This window comes from Falco rusticolus, chromosome 8, assembly GCF_015220075.1.
Source record: "Falco rusticolus isolate bFalRus1 chromosome 8, bFalRus1.pri, whole genome shotgun sequence".
Taxonomy (NCBI): Eukaryota; Metazoa; Chordata; class Aves; order Falconiformes; family Falconidae; genus Falco; species Falco rusticolus.
The window spans coordinates 21,815,764-21,832,677 of record NC_051194.1 but is presented as its reverse complement, the minus strand read 5'-3'; the positions used below and the strand labels follow the sequence as shown (position 1 = coordinate 21,832,677).

At 38.0% G+C, this 16,914-nt stretch overlaps 1 protein-coding gene across 19 annotated transcripts in view; it reads right to left on the bottom strand.

The window, feature by feature from the left end:
- Positions 1-16,914, bottom strand: part of BAZ2B (bromodomain adjacent to zinc finger domain 2B) — a 156,313-nt gene that overhangs the window by 33,413 nt on the left and 105,986 nt on the right. For 11 of the 19 annotated variants that reach the window (XM_037396322.1, XM_037396304.1, XM_037396303.1 and 8 more), the window contains 8 exons: positions 14,801-15,011; positions 9,621-9,713; positions 9,436-9,497; positions 4,808-4,873; positions 4,005-4,070; positions 3,280-3,324; positions 2,999-3,031; positions 1,757-1,822 (listed from right to left, as the gene is read on the bottom strand). In XM_037396322.1, coding sequence (XP_037252219.1) covers positions 1,757-1,822; positions 2,999-3,031; positions 3,280-3,324; positions 4,005-4,070; positions 4,808-4,873; positions 9,436-9,497; positions 9,621-9,713; positions 14,801-15,011 — 642 coding nt within the window. The remainder of the gene's footprint in view (positions 1-1,756; positions 1,823-2,998; positions 3,032-3,279; positions 3,325-4,004; positions 4,071-4,807; positions 4,874-9,435; positions 9,498-9,620; positions 9,714-14,800; positions 15,012-16,914) is intronic. The other 8 variants (XM_037396306.1, XM_037396314.1, XM_037396312.1 and 5 more) reach the window with 2 other exon arrangements.

The window sequence follows — 16,914 nt, the reverse complement described above, 5'->3', positions numbered from 1 at the left end:
CTATTCCATCATGTACTTTTTTTTCAGATAATCTTTTTGTAACCATCTATAATGCAACATAAACTACTGTATTATTTCAAACCAATGAAGCTGAAAATGCTGGAGTTGTTTTAGCTAGTAACAATGCATTTAGTGCAGTGTACCCTGAATAAGCAGGATATGGTACACCAGTAAGATAGGCTTCTTCCTCAAGCCACCTCAGTTATGAACATAAGCAATGTGGTCACAAATGCTTTTCAAGGCAAAGACTTTTCCCTCATTTCCTTCTGCAATATTGTAATGAACTTGAGACCTCTCAACTGATTATAAGAACAAGTTCTATTACAAAACCACTATTGCATTAGCTTAAGGGCAGGGAACCTTCAGCATCTGTCATATGATAGTATGGCTAGGAGTAAAATTTAACTAGTTAAAGGCCTGATTAATCAACTCAATGAAAATATTTTGATGGATTTGGGGTTAGGCTGTGCCAATACAGACTGCAAGTGTTTCTTGAATATTTTTCCTCCCTTTAAATAAAGTGTCTAGAGTTCCTTAACTTTTAAGCAAAGTAATCATTTGGATTGTGAAGAACATTTCCATTCTGCAGTACTTTATAAGAAACAGTTTAATTCAGTTGCCCAACAAACACCCAATTTAATAGCACAGAATGTGTATTTGATCTTTAACTCATAATAAGCAAATGTTATTAGGTCCTCTTGCGATAATGAAAGCAGTCACCAGAGTAAGAAGCACTCAGCACACACTGTAAGGAAAAAGGCAGCTATTTTGAAAACAGTCGTCTTTTCAGAAACAAAACAGATTTTAAAAAAATCTAGGTATTTAGATGATCAGCACCAAAAGAAGCCTGAAAATTTGGGAAGTGACACCAAGCAGGTTTTTGTCACCAGGTCAATGTCACATCAGATCAATGTGTTCAAAAAAGAAAACAAACTGAATAACTAGATTCAGAGATGGACAAAGTAAAATGATTGTACACAAAAAGAAATACACGCATTTAGGACTTTATACTTCTCTATCTCTTGGTTCAGAATTTGTAACATATATATTTAGTAAATCAAAACAAGAAATCAAGCATCTACTTTCTGTAGTGCAGCAGTACCTTCTACTGAAGGAGAAAAAACAAAATTATTAAGGCATAATAATTCTATTTGCTTGGTTTCATTGGGGTCCAAATCTAGAATCATCTACAAAACCCCCAAGTTCTAGGAAGCCTGGACTGGAATAAGATGTGTATTTTTACCCCTGGATAACTACTGAGGAAAACCTATTCAGCAAGTCTGATGAGTCAGTATGATGAAGTCCTTACACACATGAACAATGTGAAGAAAAGTAAACAAAATTTCCTTTCCAGAAAATCCCAAGGACTCTGAAGAGGGTATGTAATTTATTGGCTTCTTGCTCAGAATCACTGAGGATGTAAGGGACCCTCTTTGAGATCATCCAGTCCCCAACCCCATGTGTGACCTGTCCCTGCCATCATCTCCCCCCCAGACAGTATCAGCTACAGCAGACTGATATCCACAACCTAACAGGCCAACCTGTGCCAGTGTTCAATCATCACCCTCCAAGTAATCAAGTTTTTCTCAAGTTTAAACAGAATTTCCTGTATTTCAATTTGTGCCTGTTGCTTCTTGTCCTGCCACTGCCATGTACCCAAATTAAATTATACATACAGGTACATCAAAGACACTGCTTTTCTATATATCTACAGAACGAAAGCATGCAAATGTCAAACTTTAAGGTTAATACTCACTTCTGCTTTCTTACGTGCTTCCATGGCTTTCATAAGCATCATGTGTTGTCTTCTCCTTTCTCGTTCCTGTTGAAGCAGGTGAGATTAGAGCAACACTAATCCATGTTTTCAAATGAGTAAAAAAGCTGAGTAACGAATTTAGCATTAATAGACAAGTCACAGTAAATACTAAATATAGGACAAGAATGGCCAAGTCTGTGCATGTTTAGTTCAGGTTTAGAAAGCAAATACAAGAACAATCAAAAGCAAAAAGGTAAAGCAATGAACATGGAGACAGTGTAAAAAAGAAGCATACAGATTTTACTTATGGTCAGTTGTGATGCTCCTTCATAAGCTGGCAGAACAAAAAGCATAATGGTTGGCTGGAACAGGTCAGTTACCTTACATCTGCTATTATGGAACTTGCAATTTACTTCTTCAGTAGCCAATTCACCAGAAATTTTAAAGTGGTCATTTTCAAAAACTGCAAATACTAGTATTTTTATAACCAAGCAACAAATTAATATGATTAATTTTCTCAGCAGTAGATCTGTTTTAATCAAGCTACTGGTGGCGCATATACATATGCAATGACACTTGCATTTACTGATGCCTGTCCCTCAATAAATTATGCTGGTAACTTCAAATACATTAAGGAGCTGTATTCTAGAGCATTAAGTATGGGAGCTTTGCCTTAAAAAATGCAAAGTAAATACTGGCCCCAATAAAGGCTATGGGAACTTTACCACCTAATTCAGTGAGGCTAGGATTACATTCTAATGTTTCACTGTGTACTTGTAAAATTATGTATTTACCACTGACTGAAAGCTAATTTCCTCAGTACCTTACAAACTTAGGAAGACATCATCCTGACTTCTAAAACAGGTTAATTCAAATTGTATTTAAACTGTCTGGATTCACTCCCAGTGAATGGGACAAGACTTGCAAAAATTATCCAAGTGACTACCTATGAATTTTGTATCAATTAATCTCTAGTCCAATTTCTATTAGGACATCAGTAACAGATTTCTGGTTAAAAAACTCACTTATTTATTGCCATGTTCAATTTATACACATGTTCAAGATGTCTTTTTTTTTTTCCTGAACAGACAAGACAAGCAGATGTATGCAATGCACTGTGCTGTAAAGCCATGCAGCAGTATGTAATATGACAGCAGCCAGTGCTACATTTTATGCATTGCTATGACAACCATATCACAACCAAATCACAATGCGGTGTTAGATGTACAAAAATAAACATACCCATACCATATCTAGTCTATGCCTCTCCAACTCCTGGTAGAAAGAGTTGGCACAACATTATGAAACAGAAATCACAAAGTCATAAAACCACTTTATTATCCCCCAAAAGACCCCAATACCAAAGCAAAGCAACAAATCATAACGTGAAAGAAAATCTGTGCAGGAATCAAACTCAGAAATTTAAAAAGGGCGTATTTTGAAGATTTCCCCCACCCCCACCCCCACCATATAGCTTAAGTAATACGCATTCTGGCTATTTGGTCAACTGAATGTATACCAACCTGGTGTTTCAGAAGAACAGCTTGCTGCCTTCGCATCTCTTTCTCCTTAAACAAAAAGCCAAAGATGTATTTAAAGTATTTATCAAAAATTACTTACCAAGCTACACATTTTTGCCACACTAAAACAGCACATCAAATTCAGTTCTTACTTCCCCACCCCCCACAAACTGACCACAGAGAAGTACACACAGTGTACGTAACAGCAAATGTATGCTTTGGGAGTTCCATGTTACAACACACCAAGACCACCAGAGCAGTAACAGAAGTACATATATAAACTGGGTTTTCCAATATTTGTAAGAGTTCTGCAGTCTTGTATTACACACAGCCTAGAAAAGACTACGCTTGTTGAGAAACAACAAAGTGTTTGGATACAGTGTGCTTAAAAGAATATTGTGAATAATGTTGTTACTGCCACAAGCATTTTAAGTCTAAGTGTCATATAAAAAAACCTCAAGGTAATGGCATACAAAAAATTACTGTCTCCCTATATAGTCATGTGTGTACATATAAACGTACATGTGTGTGTTTGTGTATGCCACACAAACTTCGCTCTGTGTATGCTTCATGTATTTATATAAACATACGTACGCATGTTAATCATATGCCATCTCTATTTACAGTTCATTACCAATGAATAATCTCCCAAATTTACTAGTTTTATATATCAACATATATTATGCGCAATAACACAGCTCTTGGTTTTGGAGCTCCTCTAAACTAACCTTTATTCGTTTTTCGGCCTCCAATAATTTGGCATTTGCTGCTTCTTCCTTCTTTTTCTTTTTTGCCTGTGCATGCAAAACAGGTCACACAACAGCGCCATCACAACCTGAAAATTATCTGACTAGGAATAAAGTTACGTGCCTTCAGAAATTCAAAACATCATCACATATCATGTACACCCCAACAGATTTCTTCCCCAGCTTGCATAATCAATCAATTCAAAATTCATTCACTTTTTAAAAATTAAGCCAGAATTTCAAGTCCCACTCAAAACTGCTTCCCCTGGTTATTACAACTAAGAAAGTAAGTATACACATAAACAATAAAATGGAAATAGCGAAGAGATTACCATTAATTTTTCCATGCACAGAGACTTGAAAACTAGCAAACTTTCTATACCAGCAAACTAGTATAGTATACCAGTATATTCTAACATACATCTAAATTTAGTATGTTAAATCCACTGTACTTCACACAGACCAGAGCATGATACTGCTTTAATATCCTATTATGGCAAACTTGCTTTCTAACAAAGGAAAGCTATGCTGTTAACTTCAGCAAATACAAGACTATTTGTGTAGGAAGCTGGGAACTTAAGTGAACGTTTCCAAGATGTGGGTCACAGTTAAAATAAATGTTTTTAAGAAAAATATTTTAAGACACATTTTTTAAATAGCTTTTGGAAGTCCAAGCTGTTAGAGGTGTTGCATTTAGTAACATTCCTAACTGCATGTGTGGCTATTAAAATACAACATTATTTAAAATGGCAACACAAAAATTATATTAAAGCTATTATTTTTACCTCTAAAATTTGCTGAGCTCGAAGTTCTTTCTCCATTCTGATTTGCTGGATTCGTTTAATTTTTTCCTACAAGCGGAAGAAAGTTATTTAAAAAAAAAATAATTATGAGAAAGTAAATTTACTTTTACATTTCAAAAAAATGGCCACGTTTATACACCTGTATTTCTTGTTATTAAGTCTAACACTCATTGTAGTCAATTGCTCCCATGTAACAATGTACGTTTATAATTTTTACTAGCATTGGAAGATGCCTGTACTATCCCTGAAGGAACCAACACTTTTTTATGCATAGGTGCTCATGTTTAGATTGCCATAGGTTTTTTGGTTTTTTTTAACAGCTTTAAGGGGACCAGATTAATGACAATTTAAGCAAGCTAGCACAATTAAAAATTAGCTGGCAATGGTGGAGCTATTTAGGAATGAATGTAGATGGGAGCTATGACATGAAAGACATGAGGTTTTGATGTAATCTTCCCAAACAGGAAATACAGGGTTCTGTCAAACCACTATGCCTTGGTTCTCACAGCCTTCCAGTTCATTATGGTACCATGGGCCACACAATGAATCTGAGTTCTGTGAAACCCAATGCACATACTGCCGGACTGTAACAGTCACCCATGTGCAACCTGGATAATATATTCACAATGAAGTATGCTTCAGTTTCTCCAGATTTTTAAAGCATTCAAGTAATCGATGACAAGTCTGGATGCCTTAATATGTAGTTTAGAGGACTGAATTTTATACATGCTCAACAGAAATAAGAAGAAAAGTAACCGAAACAGCAGCCATAGGCAGTACAACCCAGTGACCAGAAAGGGTCCACTACGAAGAGAAATAACTGCCACACATTCAGCTGGACGTGCTGTACAGTTTTAGCAGCAGAAACCAGACCATGGGAAAGCCCTGCACGCTAGGAGGCCTCAACCAGAAGCCTGGGATGGAGCTCAGCCGCCTCCTCTGGAACAGCAGAGGTTTTCCAAACAGCGAGGGTAAAGCCCACCTGCACAAAAGACACTGTTTTCTCGTGAGCCGGTCCGGGACCCTAGTACATGGATCACTGTAAAATTTTACTTTCTAGAGAACACAAAGTGTTCACTTCATCAAAAAGTAACTAAAACCAAAACCAAGCCTAAGAGAAGATAAACCGAAAATATTTAACAGAAAAGGAGCAATCACAGAAGACAAAGACATACTGAATTTCCTGGAGAGTAGAGCTCCAGCAGAGATCCTCATGAGATCCTACAAACTTCAGGCAAATCCTACCAGGTCCTTAAACTGTTGAGACATCCAGCATAGGACTGCCTTATCCAGTAAATTAATTCGGGGGCCCTCTTTATACATGTTGACCTTTCATTTTCAAGCATGGACCTTACATCTGTATTATCCCCTATTATACTTCATAAATAAAACTGTACAAAAGTTGAGAGTATGTACTATACTCTCTCAATTCCACATAGGCTACACTTAATACAGAACTAACTTTTCAGCATAGATCAGAGTAAAGAAATATCTCAAAGGAGAAAAGATGTATTCTGCACATTGGAATCATGAAAATTTTGTCAGTTTTGTATCAAGAAGGAATACGGCAATGACAAAAAAGGTCTGGATTTGATGCATTCAACAATTAAGCAATTTTCGCTCCCTGCACACCTGAGAACGTAAGGACCACTTTACAATCATACAGTGATGTCAATGGATACAACTCCAGTTATCTGCCTTTCTTTAACAACTATGAATTGCCTGCAGAAGTGGAAACTTTGAAGCCATCACTACCTACAGTTCAGAACCGCTGAGGTTGGAAGGGATCTCTGGAGGTCACCTTGCCCAGGCTTCTGCTCCAGAAGGGTCATCTGCAGCCGGTTGCCCAGGATCGTGTCCAGACAGCTGTCGAAAACCCCTAAGGTGGGAGACTCCACAGCCTCCCTGGGCCACCTGTGTCACTGCTCAGTCACCCTCACGGCAGCGACAGAGTTGCCCATGTTAGGGGGAACCTCCTGTGTTCTGGTTTGTGCCCACTGCCGCTGGTCCTGTCACCGGGCACCTCTGAGCAGAGCCTGGCTCCATCCTCTCCACTCTTTGCACCCTCCCTCCCGGTGTTTACACCCATGGGTGAGATCCCCCGAGCCTCCCCTCCCTCAGGCTGAGCACTCCCAGCGCTCTCTGCCTTTCCTTGTTTAACTCGTAGATGGCAGTGACCACTTCTAGCCCACTGTCTACTACACTAACCACTTTCTTAATGGAAAATAGATCTAAACAGTTACCAACAAAGATGAATTATTATATATTCCTGGGACAGCCTGCAGTATCACCAATTTTGGTTAAGTGATTTTATTTTTTTTAAAAAAAAGTACTCTTGTTTTAATATCTGGATTTCAAAGATGTGAAAAGGCCTTTATTTTCATTGGCATTTTTAATACCTCAGGATGCCACTTACACGCAAAATAATGAGAGATCTGGTTCTCTAGTACTATTTCAAAGTGGTGGGATGATGAGATCATATAAAGACATTGAAGCAGTCTTTATATGAAGATGGGCAATGGAACTGGGACACAAGCCTGATGGGGAGTGGCTGGGGGAGCTGGGGGGTTCAGCCTGGAGAGGAGGGGGCTCAGGGGGGCCCTGATCGCTCCCTACAGCTCCCTGGAAGGGGGCTCCAGCCAGGGGGGTCGGGCTCTGCTCCCAGGTAACAAGCGACAGGACCAGAGGGAACGGCCTCAAGTGCACCGGGGCAGGGTCAGACTGGGCACTGGGGAACATTTCTTCATGGAAAGGGTGGTCAGGCACTGGGACAGGCTGCCCGGGGGGGCTGGTGGGGTCAGCGTCCCTGGGGGTATTTAAAAGACACATAGATGCAGTGCTGAGAGACATGCTTCAGTGGTGCGCTTGGCTGCGCGAGGTTTGACTCAGTATTAAAGGTCTTTTCCAACCTAAACAATTCTACAATTCTATTACTTCATCCTTATTAGTTGTTCTCTGAGATTTAACAAAAACACAAATTGGATCAAATAAAGGCATGTTTTGGTTTGCCAGTTTCTGAATCTGAATTCTAGGTGTGAAGCTTCTAGAGAGATCTAAATGTAACTTCGCTGGAAAATAAAATTACTCAACAGAGCCTAACGTAACAGGTTGATAAGGTGTAACTAGAGCTCCAAAAAAAAAATACCTAAGCCATCTTTAGAAAAAAACACAACCAAATAATATAAACAGAAACCAGTCTTGAGACTACAGTGAAGACACTTCAACAGCGAAGAAACATTTCCACTGCAACAGAGTTCAGCATTATCCTGTACGAAAGCCATGAGGTATTTTAAAGCAGGAAGTTATGAAATGTCCTGATAATCTGATGCACTGACTGCAGGGCAAGCCAAACATGGAATCCTCTCTTCCCATGTCCAACTTCACAATTTTATTTAGAGCTAAAAATACACTTCACAAAGCAAACACATATATCATCAAGTGCAAATACTTGTAGAATTTCATGGAGATTTCAGTAAAAGTTTCTATCACAAATAAAAGGTATTGGTTTTAATAGTAAATATTCATCCTTTCCATCTTCACATACCCCTTTTATTTAAGCATCTATAAATACAACTATAATAAGAACATGAACATTAAATAATATAAAACAGTTAATTCAAACAATATTTAGACGTTCCTTTAAAAAATAATTAAAAAAACATACGTACTATCTGTACTATGCAAACACATACTAATTCAACAGTAGTACAGGTTGAATTGGCCTACTGAAGTCAGCTTGTCCTGCTTTTAGAAGGTTCTTTATATAGTTAATTCTCCGCCACTGTTAAGAGGGTAAAAACCTAAAGCAATAATGCTACTCAACACAAAAGATGTCTATCCACTGAAAGCTAAAAACATGTCCTTTGACTGCTATCAGATGAAGTATTTAATTGCTGAACTCTGCAGTAAGTTTCATACTGAACAGAATGAATATAAACACCAACCACACAAATATATTTTTGGATGCAATTTATTCCCTTTTAAAAATTTTCAGATTCCCAACGTAACTTTTCACTAACTCACTAAAATCGGTTGTTAAAACAATGTAAAAGCCTGCTTCCATAAGTAACTTCATTTGGTGAAGTTTATATGGGCTCACTTTTATTGTTAAGTATTTGTTATGACAGTATTTAACATTACTTGTATGTTTTAAAAAAACCAATTAATTCACTGGCATACTGAGACACAACTCTTCATACACAGCTTAAAACCAGTGTCAGCCAGCCAGAATAACTGAAGAAGCTAATTACACTATTCCAGTAATTGCGTAAACAGAGATAACACTGTGGGTTGGGGGTTTTTTTTCCCCCACAGAACCAAATAACGGAAGACCGCATCACCATACTTTAGTAGCACTTCTAAAATTTCTTACTGATACTGGCAAGCAACTAAAGGTTGGGTGGCTTAAATCAACACAGACAAAACTGTGATGTCCTACCACTATGAACAACTATAGAGTTTAGAATTTTAAGTAATATACACCGTGTGATCTTGAAAACTAGACTTAAACTTCCACTTTGTAATCAGCCCACTTAATAATTAAAATACCACAAATTCAGTAATGCAAAACATAATTTAAAGATCTTATCCAGCAATCATATAAAGTTTACCTGCTGCTTCATTATCTTCATCTGCTCCTTTTGCTTTCGCTTCTCCTCAGCTGCCATAATAGCTAACAAACAAAAGCAAACAAAAAATTAGTACCAGCAGAACATGACAAGAGACAGGTAATTTTTCATAAGTAATTTTCATAATAACCTGCTAGCATGCACAAACTTTCACAAGTAGTACTTACCTTGCTGTTTTTTTGCTTCTTTGGCAGCTCGAGCTTGTTCCTGCTTCTGGAGTTTTCTCAGTAGCTTTATTTGTGCTGCTTGCCTAGCTATTTCTGTTGAAAAAAGAAAATATTAAGTTCAGAAAACCAGTGCTGTCCAACAATAAAGACAGAGGTTCATATTCCAGACATCTGCATGATGTAAAGATAGAGAAAACAATGGATTTGTTTTGCACCCATTTGACAGCTTTTCACCATCAACTACCTTTAGTGGCACCTCATCTATCAGTAACTATATCTACAGCACAAACAAACATGGATCCTTTCTACATTTTTGGAGGAACAAATTATCTATTAAGTGATAGCATCAGGCCAATAATGCTTCATTTAAAAACTAATTTCTTCTTTCTTTTTAAAACAGAAAACACTTGTATCTCAGTACTAAATCAACATTTTATTCAGAAAGCATGGAACTACTGTTTTCCTTGTAAGTCACACCATGTAATTATCTAAATCTTTCTTAACAATGCAGTAAGAGCACACCCATCTGGGTCACACTTCACTTTACTGTGGCTGCCTACAGCCAGCCACTGTTCCGGTAATTAGCAGCTTCCTGAATTATTCTACTATTTTAAGTGAGAATATTCATGGAATTTGGACGAACTGTGCATGGACACACTGATGTAAGACAGCTGTAGGCTGTTGTGCAGTGACCAAGACACAGGCAGACATGGAAAATCCACGTATAGATAAGACGACGCTGTAGATAGCAAGGGCAGTATAAATAGGTACATGACAAACAGGGCCAAGGGGAAACCATACTGAAGAAGTCACACCTTAACTGAAACAGAACCAGTAGCTGGAAATTAGAATTTACATTACAGAGAACTTAAAACTATGAACTATGGAAAGGCCAACAAATGCAGAGGACCGCTTAGTCTGAGTTGACACAATCCATGAGGAGGATGTAGTTAATGCTCAGCACGTGTTGGAAACAGACAGGAAACAAACACCTATACTGCAAAAAACAGGAACCACAAATCAGACCACCTGCAGTTTCCATTCAACTAGCAAGTGCTGCATTGAGCAAATGCAGCTTCTAAAGGGCTTCTAAATCAAGCCAACAAATCTAAGAAGAAATTAGGGAAACTAGAATTCTTGGTATCAAATTATAACCTAGATGTAATGGACAACTCAAGCCATTAGAAGTATAATTAATAATACACAGTGTTGGCAGGTACCAATGTTACAGGAGTATCAGAATGAGATGTACAGGCAAAAGACCAGCTTTCTATGCAAAATGCATTGTCAAGTCACAGAGCATTAAAAAAAATGATGATGAAGAGCTATCTATACAGTCTGTTTGGTGGAACCCCTGAAGCTGTACAAAAGTAGTCTTCAAGCAAGCAACTTAGAAGCAGTTCAAAAGAATGTATAAAGTCCAGGTAAACACTCAGCTACATTTGAAAAAGGGAAAAGGTAGTCCACACGTGCCTCTTCAGAAAAGGAGGCCTTCATAGGAAAATGGTGAGCATGTAAAAAATTTAAAGCTTGTTCAAGTAACAACAGGAAAGACTATGACACACCGAACTTAAAGAGTGAGTCAGGCTAAAAAAAGTAATTTGAAGAGCACCTTGCAAAGGATGCCTAAGCAAACAGTAAAAGATCTCTACACACATCACAACAGAAAGCCAGAAATGCAATCAGTGGGACCTAACAGCAAACAGGATAGAGAAAAGAACCTCCAAAAGACAAAGGTTACTGAATTCCTTGTGTCAGTCTCTACTGCTGATGACGTTGGGTAGATTCCCCTACTCTACAACAGAGAGGTCGAAAAGCTAGATTAATTCTGGGTAAACATAAAAGAAGCATTACATCAAGAAGGTAAGTCAGATGTTAACAGATCACCAGGATGTGGCTGACTAAGCTGAGAAATCTGAAGGAACACTAACATGAAGACACAGAGACATTGGTCTTTGGTCTTAGTGTTTACCATATTATTAACAACAGTCACTGTATCACAGGATTGGTGACTTATCAACAACAAAAAAGGAGGAGGGGCTCTAACAGAAGCCTTGGAAAGATCAGATCAATTAGTCTGATTTTTCTTTCCTTTTGAGGTGTCGGAGTCTTACTGCATGTTATGCCTTATATATACTGAGTACATTATACAATACCATCATTTCAGGCAGTCAGCATGGCTTTTAGAAAGGGAAGTGTGCCATTAGCAAGTAGATAAAGCGAAGCTAATGGGCATAACATTGGAAGTTTCAGACAGTTTCTGACTAGGTTCTAAGTCAAACATTATTAATAAAACTAAGCTGTTATGTCACTAAAGGAAAGCTTCACAGACTGAAAACTCTTTAAATGATAGTAAGCAAAGGGCAGAGATCAGCAGCCACCTTTTGTGACAAAGGAACTTAGTAGAGAGTTTCTTCTCAAATCAATATTAGAACCAGCTTTATTTAATTTTTTTTTTTTTTCCATCAATGAAACCTGTAAAGGGGACTGCAAAGTTAAATCCCAAAACGTCAACATGCTATTTAGCATTCTGGAAATTCCAAGGCTGTGCTGACAAGGAACTCTGGAAAAGCCCGGCAAAACAGTGGGCAAAGGTAGCAGAACAGCTTCATCACAGATAAACATAAGGTAATACATCTAGAAAAGAAAGTCTGGAATTAGATGACACAGAATCAAAGGGATTGAACAACTACCGTCTGAGAAAAGACTGAAAATACTTGGGCTCTGCAGTTTGAACAGTAAAAGACTACGGACAGAGAGGATCAAGGTCTGCAAAATCATCAATACCCTGGTTTCAGCTGCAATACGGTTAATTTTCTTCTTAGTAGCTGGTGCACTGCTATGTTTTGGATTTAGTATGAAAGTAACGGTGAGAACACATGGATGTTTTGGTTGTACCTACGTTCTGCTTCCTCTAAATCAAGGACTTCTCCAGTTTCCCATGCCCTGTCAGCAAGTAGGTGAACAGGAGGAAGCTGGGAGGGGACACAGCCAGAACAGCTGACTCCAACTAGCCCAAGGGGCCTTCCGCATCATAGAATGTCGCTCAGTGACATCTGGGGGGAGCTGGCCAGGAGGGGTCAATCATTGCTTGGGGACTTGCTGGGCATCAGCAGGGGGTGAACTCTACTGTGTATCACTTGGGTTTTATTCTTCTCTCTTTCTCTCTCTTTTTCATTACAGTTATTATATTTCATCGTTATTATATTTCAATTATTAAATTGTTCTTCCATCAACCCACAAGTTTTACCTTTTTTTTTCCCCCAGTTCTCCTCGCCATCCCGCTAGGGGTGGGGTGGGGAACTGAGGGAGTGGCTGCATGGTGCTTAGTTGCCAGATGGGCTTAAACCATGACAATCAAGGTGGTGGACAACATACACTGGAGAACTGTTATTCCCCAAAGCCCATCATAATGGAACTAGGGAACACCCACTGACAGCAACAGAAGATCATTTTTTAAAAATTAAAATAGTCCAGTAGTTAGCAGACTTCTGGAGCTTGTTGCCATAGAAGGCTGGCAGAGCAAACATTGTCATGAGGTTAAAAACCAAAGAACAGGCTAATTCATGGGCAACAGTTCCATAAGCAGAAAATAAATGCAGGAAGAAAACGTGCTCTGTGACATCACTCATAAAGCACCTCAGGATGCCATGGTGCATGTATGAGGACATAAAAGGACCAAGAAGCCATCAGGTTCAACTGCTTTCTCCAAGCAGCATCTCCTATAGCCACTACTGGAGGAAGAGCTCTTCACCCAGTAAACCCCCAGGCTGAGCCACTGAGACATTTCTTATGTTCTCATGAGGGGGAAAAAAGCAACAAAAGTACCTTAGGTAGATACGAACACATGTAACTCCAAATATTATACATTCTGAATCTTCTTGTTTATACAGACCATAAGTGTTTGTTAATTCTATTAAATGCTACAGTGTGTGGTGGGAAAATACACATGGGAGAGTGCTCCCTTAATGCCTACCCCTTACAGAGACTGATTCAGGGAAAGGAAAGATACAAAGTGCAGCAAAATGGCTTAATGACTAGGGCTTATCTTTTCTCACCGACAAGAAAAGACTTCTGGAATCAGTTACCGTGTCTCAACAATAAATACACAGCCTCTCCACAAATGCTATGATGCTTCAGCAGTTGAAACAGTTTCCTAATTCTCAGACTGAACAAAAGGGGGTGGCGACTTTTTACACAAGTAAAATAGCTGTGTAACACTGTAAGACATACCATGTCCTAAGGTATTTCTCAAATTGTGTTCTCTCTGTCCCCGTGCTCAAAGAATTATCACTGCATGCCTTAAATACATTTGTACAGAAGAGCACGCTTTTCAGGCAACAAGGGAAAAAGATGCAAAGAATCACACCAAAGCAAATATTAAACGCACACATACTGTTAGCAAGGACTTTATGCAAAATACAAGATAGCTACCCAAACATGCCCATGGTCAGTACATGAAAGAACAGTTAAGTCTTAAGTTAAAAGAAACATCTTGACTCCTGCCTGGACTGTAAGAATTCTTCATATTTTATTAGATGCAATCAGAAAATATGATACAGTTATGGACTAAAGAACTGGAATTCAAAAGTTGTGTACCTGATGTTTAATTAAAACCAGGCCCTCATGCTTTTAATATACAGTAGTACCTGATATCATGAAAGTTCTTTTGTTCACATTGGTACTACTTATTACAGGAACCTATTCAGTCTTACAGGAATTTAAATCTTGTCACCATCAGGGATTTCACAAGAAAAGCATTTTCCCTGGAACAGCCAAAAGCTTCACAGAAATGCTAACTTCCAGGGTTCTCAATTTCCAGGTCTACCGTTTTTTGAGCTGATACAGGAGGAAACAAAAACCTGCTGACTTTTGCTAATTTAAAAAATACATCAGTGGTAAGCAGGTTATTGGGTGTCTGCTTTTTAAAATTTTATACATCTAAATGAAGTAACTATAGAGTAAGCTCCCAGACACACATTTACACAGACACTTCTTCCTTTGATTCATATATAAATTTACTGATCTTGAAAGAGGCTTCAATAAAAGCCTGTGACAAATCTCCAAAACAAAATGTTGTATGCTAACAACCCAGTGAAACACATCACTCCTCTTTAGAAGAAACATTAACTCCATATACAGATACCCTCTGTTCGTGAAAACAGTAACATACTTCTTACCTTGAGCCTGGAGCTTTCTTAAAAGCTTTGCGTTGGTGTTGTCTAGAAATTCAGTGCTACCAACATTCAGAGGTCGGCCTTTGCGTCGTCTCATTCTTGACTCCTCTCTAGAGTGCTGTCTGTCTGGATTCGGTGGTCGCCCTCTACGCCCTTCCATAGCTCTGATACGGGGAATGACTTCCTCTTCCTTCAGAAGACACCACTGCACACCCTTTTAATTGACACATTTCACAGACAGGTATTATAAACACAGATTTAAAAAAGGAAAAATAAAGCTAAGACACTTGAGAACATGAACATCAAGAGATTTCCTTTCCAAATAAGATACACATATAAAATATGTGAGAGCTGTGATGTACTATTTGGGTAGTACAATGTTTTCAGGATGCACAGAAGCTATATAGTATTAGCTTATGACTACGAACTTTTGCAAATAGTACTACTACACAAGATTTTGAAGACTATTCAGTGACATTCACAGTTACTACCTAGCAGGTGTATCACTACTGTGTTGTTACGTTTAAGTATTTCTGACCAAATCAAATTGCTCAACCCTTTTTAAAAGGTGAAACAGATTCTTCCTTATTATGTAAACTCATAACTACTCTGCTTTCACATAATGCACTGCTCCACATGAATGAAAAAATGTGTCAAACTATGAGTCACTGTTTTCAACTGTTAGTGTTTACAGAAATTTTGATACCCATAACAAGCAAATGCAGTAGTGCATTTTCACATAGTGCTTTCTGAGGTGTTCTAGATCTCAACTGAGTTGGAAAAACACAGACTCATTTTAAAGTTTTATTTAGGACAATTTAGCTCTCCCCTCACCCACTGCAAGATAATTAATTTTTGTACCAACTTGAAGTAATCAAAGTTTATAAACTTTAAGAATACATCTATCTGACCTAAAAGTTACGTTAACTATATTCTCTAACTAAACAAAGTACGCAGCAATACATTCAACCCTTTCTTTTTCACTATCACTACTGTTTTTATGTGGAATCTCAAAAACAAATATTGAAGTAATTTGTAAATACCAATACCCAAGTTAGACCTCACAGAGAAACAGCTTTTCTGTAACTGATAAAAAGTGGCTTACTGCATCTACTGAGCAGAACAGGAACACGGTCTACCTGATCCTGTTTGATGGAACATGAGTATTTCAAAACTGTAACATCTTTTACCACTTTCCCAAGTTTTTGAAAAATTCGCGGGAAAAGTGTATGCTAACTATCCCCTTCAGAAATTACTTACTCCATAATTTGTCTTAAAAAGGCTTGTAAAAGACTTTGAAAATGACTACTAAAGCAAGAATAAAAGTTGGTAACATATAAAACACAGTAATCAAATACCTGTTCAGAAAAAACACATACATGTTACCAAAGTTTTCACATTTACATGTACATAAATACTGAAATCAAATTTGCTGTATCATAACATACATTCTTATTTGCTTATTCTGAATATTTATCTTTTAATTTCTTCTGCTCATTCTTCATAATTACAAATGCTTAATATAGGATTTGACAAAAGAAATGGCATTTTGCTAATGAAACACTCAGATTCCAAGGAAGCTATCAATATCTGCAAAGATACCTTTTTTGAACTTTGAACCACTCCCATGTAAGACTATCCCAAGAGTACATCTCACACTCAAGTTTGCAGACATTCCACAGGGCTTTGTTATTAGATATGTTCCTAAAACCAAGCTGTTCAGAATCACAGCCGTATCACTATACGTACAATGCATCATCACTGTGGACTTTTTAATCCAAAATAGTTACCTCTACCACTTAAACAGAAGTTAATTCAGCTTCTACCTTTAAGAGTACTGCTTAGGCATACACATTCATTTCACTGTCTAGTTCCTGATTTACCATTTATCACAGGTGCAGTTTGTTGTGCAATATTAAGCTAGATTTAATACTGTACTTATCATCTACACCAACCTCCAACCTAGGAAATCTTACTCCATAAACCACAAGCGCCAGAGGGTTGCGGGGGGTGGAACAGAATTCAAAGAAAGGGAGGAGAAGCAGCTATATATAGCTCAAGAAGTACCTTAGGTACTGCAATGGAGATACGGAGATTGCTCTTGCATATTCTATGGT